The 6,666-nt window shown below is 42.2% G+C and overlaps 1 protein-coding gene across 1 annotated transcript; it reads left to right on the top strand.

Moving 5' to 3' along the window:
• The first annotated feature begins 499 nt into the window (after positions 1 to 499).
• On the top strand, positions 500 to 1,881 carry SCOC (short coiled-coil protein). Its single transcript, XM_010131591.1, has 3 exons — positions 500 to 569; positions 669 to 752; positions 1,528 to 1,881. Exons 1-3 carry the CDS (start codon positions 548 to 550, stop codon positions 1,668 to 1,670), a joined length of 249 nt encoding a protein of 82 aa, XP_010129893.1. The 5' UTR covers positions 500 to 547; the 3' UTR covers positions 1,671 to 1,881.
• Positions 1,882 to 6,666: the final 4,785 nt, after the last annotated feature.

Below are 6,666 nucleotides of genomic sequence, written 5' to 3'. Positions count from 1 at the left end.
CAGGTGCGGCGCCCGGGCGCTGTCGTTAACGCGAAGGGCGGGGATGCGGAGGTGGGTGGCGGGGGACCCGAAGGGAACAGGCGCGTCCCCGCAGGCCCGATGGCGGTGACGGGGGTGCCCGTGGTAACAGCGAAACGGAGCGGGCAAGGGAGGGGGCTCCGCTGCGCGGTGTTTCTTTAATAGCCAGTTCCAGAACGATCGGTGCCAAGAAGGCGGCAATTACATCACGGGAACAGCGGGGGTTTATGCGTTTAGGGGAGTAACCTAGATCCGTGGTTGTGGTCAGCTGGAGCATCGTTACTTGGAGAATCACACTGACGTACTACATCAGGCTCTCAAAAATTGAAGAGCGTTAAAAAAATTACTGTTCTGCCTTAGGCTTAAGTGCTGGCTTTTCAACAATGAGGAGAGGAAGACGCATCTAAAATCCAGATAGGAGGGCAGTTACATTAATGGGTACCTCAGTCTTTCTCTTCTTTTTTTTTCCTTTTAAGCAGAGCATCTCTCAGGAATACTCTCTTCAAAAGCAGAAAGAGCCTATTCTACAATGATGAACGCCGACATGGATGGTATAAGTTTATGTTCTTGTTTTTTATTGTTATTTTTTTCTACTTAATATGATTTCCAGCTTACAGAGGTTGCATTAAAACTTCTATGATTTATTGCAGCTGTTGAGGCTGAGAATCAGGTGGAATTAGAAGAGAAAACACGGCTTATTAATCAAGTTTTGGAACTGCAGCACACACTTGAAGGTTAGCAGTTTGACACATCAGATTTTTTTACAAGCACACAGAAATAAGTAAAAGAAGTGACAATGACACTGCCTTAGTCAGAGAATAGTGAAGAATCACAGAATCATCTGGTTGGAAGAGACCTTTAAGATCATCGAATCCAACCGTTCCCCCTGCACGGCCAGGGTCCCTAAACCATGTCCCTCAGCACCACATCCACAGGGCTTTTAAACACTTCAGGGGACTCCACCACCTCCCTGGGCAGCCTGTTCCAGTGCTTAATGACCCTCTCTGTAAAGAAATTCTTCTTAATACCCAACCTGAGCCTCCCCTGGTGCAACTTGAGGATGTTTCCTCTCGTTACATGGGAAAAGAGACCAACCCCCGCTTTGCTGCAACCTCCTTTCAGGAAGTTGTAGAGAGTGATGAGGTCAGCTCTGAGCCTCCTTTTCTCCAGAAAACATACATCTTCAAAAGAATGTCACTTACGCAGGTGAAGGTCCGTAATTTGTTTGAGTAGTTTAGTTCGCAGTAGTTTAATTAAAAAATTCAAAGAAAGGATAGAGACTAACAGTAATTTTGTGTAATAAGTTTGTCAAAATACTGCACTACAAAATAATGCTGGAAAAATGGGCTTCAGATAAAACTTGTGGGTAGCGCAGAGTTTTTTCAGGTAATACCTTCTGGCAGAGTTTCCCGCCTTAGAAGTGCGAATGGTTTGACGTAGGCACACAGAAGATACTCTCTATGGTACGCAGTAGTGTCTAATATTTTTCTTACGATATCGCCTTTGCAGATCTCTCAGCGCGAGTAGATGCTGTTAAGGAAGAAAACTTGAAACTGAAATCAGAAAACCAAGTTCTTGGACAGTATATAGAAAATCTGATGTCAGCGTCTAGTGTTTTCCAAACAACTGACACAAAAAGCAAAAGGAAGTAAGGGCTGACTCACAGATGATGTCATTGTATTGCTGCTGTCGTTTTTTGTTTTAATTGGCATAAACTACATGAGCTAAAATACCTTAGTTTGTGGCTTCACTGGATACCTGAAGATTATCAGCTGTGGTGAGAAACAAGCGTTGAGAACTTTATCATGGAGACATAAGTTTATGTGTTGTTAAGATTAAGCACCGTGCAAACGTAGCGTAGAGACTTACTAAACTGTCGTATTTGTTTTGAAAACAAGCATATCTTGTTTAAAATTGGATTCAGTTTGTCGGAGTAAACAAAAGTCTGTTGGCGCTCTTTGAGGTCTTAGGGTAGTGTTCTTGATAGCAAAATAATACAGTTATAATGTTGTGTGGAAAGCTCATTTGATACAGAAAGTCTAGTAGCATCACCTTTTTCACCTCCACTCTGTTGAGATTACTTTGTAATACTGTCCATAGTTCTGCAGAGCAACTTTAAACAGATGAGACCTGTAAACCCGTTAAACATTTCTATAGACTAATAACAGTATGACATTATTTGCAGGGCTTATGTACAGAACAACACTTCAGATTTTTTGAGAAGGGGGAGGGTAAGGGAATAGGAACAAGGATAAACAGCTTACATCAGGGAAATACCAAATTGTTGCCGTATCAGAGTGTTTGTAGTTCGTATACTTCACACCATTTTCACCTTGCTGTTTCCTCAAAGAACGATCAGGCACAGCATCATGATGGTCCTGAAGCTTTTCAGTTGTGTGAGGAAGAGTTAAATAAAAGCCTGAGTAATAAGCTTTACAGAAGGTCAACAATGTTCCTCATGCTGCTTGTGAACAACTTGCAGTGAGGAACTAAGAAAAAAACGTCTTTCCTTGCCACCTTTTAATTTCCTTCTGAAGTGCCAAACTTGTCATTGCTTCAGCTGTTCTCCTGCCCCAGAGCCTGAGCCTGTGAAGTACCTCGAGGCACTGCACAAAACCATCTAAGGCAGAAGCCTGCAGCAGAACAAAGGTGGCTTTTGCCTCCCAAACCTTGCTGCTGTGAGCAGCGCCTGCCGTCAAGGTGCCCTGTTTTTCACTGGCTTGGCTGTTTGTTGGCAGGTCTTGTACAGGGGCTCAGCCCAGGTGATGGGTCTGAGCACTTCCACAGAGGCAGGCTGTCTAGCATGATCAGTATTAAGGGAGAGCAGAAGCTGAAGTACCAACAGCGATGCAAGTTCTAGCAGTGCTCAGCTGCATCTGTTTCATCTTCCTGTACAGCAGCATTGCAGACTTACGGATGTTACCTACAGCTGAGGTCTGTCTCTTCAGTAATGAAGCCATTGCATTTGACCTTTTAACAAAGGGAAACCACTAGTTCAAGGATCTCTTTCAACCCTGCTGCGATGAATTCTAGAAAATACAGCTGCGGGAACTGAATGAGTGGCTGCAACAGTAGAATAAATCCCTTTCAAACCCCGAGTTCCTTGGCAGCTAAGCACTGCTGTGTCTCAAGCGTAAGCTGACATTGTGAGGTGTCCCCCCCCGCCAAAGGAAAGGTCTCCCCTTTCTCCCCGTTTGACTGCAGAGTGCTCACTGGAGTGCCTAAGTCAAATGATTGTAAACAAAGCACTAATAGTTTGTTCTCGAGGGTTGTTTACAAGGCTGAGTCAAGAAACCTGATGATGAAAAATGTTTTACCCACCAAGGCACAAGTGGCTGATGCCTCCTGTGTCATGGGGTCGTGTAAACATCAAAAATTATTTTAACTATCTGTGGGCTATTCTTTACTGCCTCTCTGAAACTCTAAATTCATCCCCGAGTTGCTAGCAGGTAGAGTAGATCACAAGGTTAGTCCAGGGTTTGAGCATTAAAAAAAGAATAATCTCACCCAGCACTTGACTTCTGCACTGCATTACAGCCATCCCAGCTTTAAAGCCACCTCACTGCACTTCTCCGCACTGTAGGGGATCAAGCAGTAACAGAGCATGCGCTTGTTAGACTTCGGCAACTTCCTGGGATCAAGTAATCTTAAAATCACAGGTTTGTCCTGTAAGGTTGGATAGCGATATTTTAATCCATCGGTGTGTATATAGTAGTCATTTCATCGATACACTATTTTACATCCCATACTGTGGCCTTCATTTAACTTATGAACATTTTAAAGATGTTGTATTTCTGACTTTACACTAAATAAAAACTTTTGATTTGTCTCGATTAGTTTGGTTTAACCTTTGTAAACCCCAAAGCTGCTCATAGCTATCTGCAGACAAAAGGTGGAAAAGCAGTAGGCTGTGCCATCATCTTAATTGTTTCTACATAGCTGAAGTGTCTGCAAAGCTAGATGTAATTAGCAAGTATTAATTAACCCAGGTTTTATCTTAATCTATTTTCAGCAAGCTTCCAGTTCCTGACTCGCTGGGTGTTTTTACCCATGAATCTTTCTGTATGCTTTTCTGTTCTGGGTAAAGCAAAAAGGATTGGTAGACTGCATCCAGAACTGTCAAAGCAAAAACCTGCACTTCTCCACGTGGGAGAACTTTAAGCCAAGTTAGCAGGGATTTTACCTTTTCCTACACAGGTAATGAGCACTACATTAGACAGAAACCTGAGCTACTACTACATCATACCTTCAAGAAGGTGGAGGCTCACTGAGGAGCAGCTTCACTTCTAATTAAATAAGGCGGCCTCAGTCCTGCTTAGCCTTGCCTGAAATGCAGAAAATCCTCAGTCTGGGACTTGATGACCTCAGCAAGACTGTTTCTACTGAGCTACCGCGTAGCCAGTGGGAGCGCAGGCTGTGGGGGGCTGACACTCATGGATGATCGACGGTTTTAATAACAAGGAACCCTGGAACTGGATTATCATTAGTTTGTTAACTTCAAAGCACTTTCAAGCAGGCACAATAGCAAGATCTTGTGTTTTTCCTGAAATACCTGTTCAGGTACAAGTGGACTAAGGGGCAGGAACAGGAGGTGGAATCTCAGTGTTACTCGTGTCAATGGAAGGAGGTTCCCCTTTTGCCTGGCTTTCTTGACCTAGAGCCTCACATCCCCCAAGCTCTGATACTTCTCCCCTATAATTACTATCATAAGACTAGATGCGAGGAAGCTGATGTGCAGAAGGATAACTTCTGTCTCTAGGTTCCATGTAACTGAAGCCATTAGGTCAGCATGCGTGTGAGATTGGCTTTACAGAGTATTACTGGAAACCGCACCCTTGTGCGGTCACAGCCGCACAAGACCATTTTACCCATAATAAACGGCTCCTTATTTGCTGAAGTGAGGCACATGCAAAGATGTTGTTGGGGCACTAATCAGGGCTTTTATGGGAACCTTAAGTTCAAAATCCTAAGGGAAGATTACCGTCCCCTGTGGGGTCACCAGTCCCTGGAGCAGTAACTATCCCACCAAACCCCAAAACAAAGTAATCCACAACCCCAGAACTGCACCCCAATGTTTTAAGAGTTCCAAAGGACTTTTACCAGGTTTCTTCATTCCAAAGGAGCACTGAAATGCCCCCGACAGCTGGCAGTAGCTGTTACTAGCAGGGTACCCCACTGGTAACAACTTCTATCTATTGCTGAGAAGTCACCGGCAGGAGGAGGAATCTGGAGCCTTCGCTCCTTACCTTTTGCATACAGACCCTAAATAAAGAGCAGGCAACTGGCATTTAACTACCAAAAAAACCCAACCAACCAAACAAAAAAGCTGAAAAGAACCCAAAACCCAATCAACAAACAGGCCTTTCCATGTAACTCACACAACAGAGCCCAATATAATTGATTCTTGAACACTTCAACACAAGCACTTGAAGACACTGGCTTCTCCGCTAGGGCACTCATTTGTTAGAGAATTCCATGGAATCTTTGCAGACTCCATTTCCGCTAAAGTATTTCTTCTCTGGGTGAACTAACTGTTGCCAGGCACAAGGAAACCTGCTAGGTTCCTTATGAAATAAATTATTTCTACTCGTTTTCATGCCTGACCTGCTTTTGCTACCATTTGACATCCTACTAACACTACAGGCACCTGCCAAGCAGCAAGAGGATTCTGGTGACTGCGGTTTTATTTGTTTTCTTATACAGCTGAACTTTAACAAAACAGTTTCTTTTACAATATGCAGTTTATTTAAACTATAGTATGACAATGCCCAGTTACTCACATCTGTAAAAAACTTAATCCATCAAAAATTATCTATATTAATAAATTCCATGTTAAGCAAGAATTATTAAATATTTTTTAGGAGGCAATGTATACTTAGTAAGTATTCTACAAACAGAGGTTATACCACTCTGGCTTGGAACATAAGAACTATAAAAGTTTGAAAAATTCATCTGTATATCGCATCTGCAGATTTGATACCTGCATTCAGAAGTAAAACAACTCACATCAATTACCACTTGTTCTACGAGTGTTCTATTTCAAAATATTTCTCGAAAATAAATTACTGTAACCAATGCCTAAAGTGTACAGGTGACCACCCCTGTAACAAGATCACCTGAAATAAATAATTTACAACAAAAATTGTTGCCAGCACTGTCATCAAACAAAAACAATTATTGCATTTAGCTCCACACAGAAAAAAAATACCTTTTCTCATAGCAATGTGAACTGCTAGAGATGCTACATCTATACTATCATCATCTTTTAGCTGGAGCGTAAACAGCTAGCCTTGTGCTAGAGCTCCAAAAATATTATAATTTATTCTTTTTAAAAAATATTTAGAGTAAGTTTATCTCCAGCTAATACTAATTTCTAGGAATCTTCAAATCTTCACCTTAAAATCAGTTGGCCAACTTGTAATTTCACTTTTATTCCGAATTTGAAACATCATCTATCTCCTCACAGATAGTTTTTCTCCTTAAAAAAGGGAAGGTTAAAAGAAGTCAGAGAATTAAAATAGAAGATTAAGTGGCAACAAGTCCCTTTTTCCTTCAGATCTCAGGAATGTGTGCATGCTTTCAGGCCCACCAAAGCAGCATACCGGAAGTTACTATTGTCTGGACCTACAAATACTAGCTAGAAGTAAC

This window comes from Buceros rhinoceros, unplaced genomic scaffold, assembly GCF_000710305.1.
Source record: "Buceros rhinoceros silvestris isolate BGI_N320 unplaced genomic scaffold, ASM71030v1 scaffold19292, whole genome shotgun sequence".
NCBI lineage: Eukaryota > Metazoa > Chordata > Aves > Bucerotiformes > Bucerotidae > Buceros > Buceros rhinoceros.
The sequence above is the reverse complement of the archived record's forward strand: the minus strand, read 5'-3'. Positions and strand labels throughout refer to the sequence as shown.

Coding starts and splice junctions, on each gene's coding strand:
- SCOC (XM_010131591.1), top strand. CDS start 548: ATGATGAACGCCGACATGGATG. Junction 570..668: donor GATGAACGCCGACATGGATG/GTATAAGTTTAT, acceptor GATTTATTGCAG/CTGTTGAGGCTGAGAATCAG. Junction 753..1,527: donor ACTGCAGCACACACTTGAAG/GTTAGCAGTTTG, acceptor TCGCCTTTGCAG/ATCTCTCAGCGCGAGTAGAT.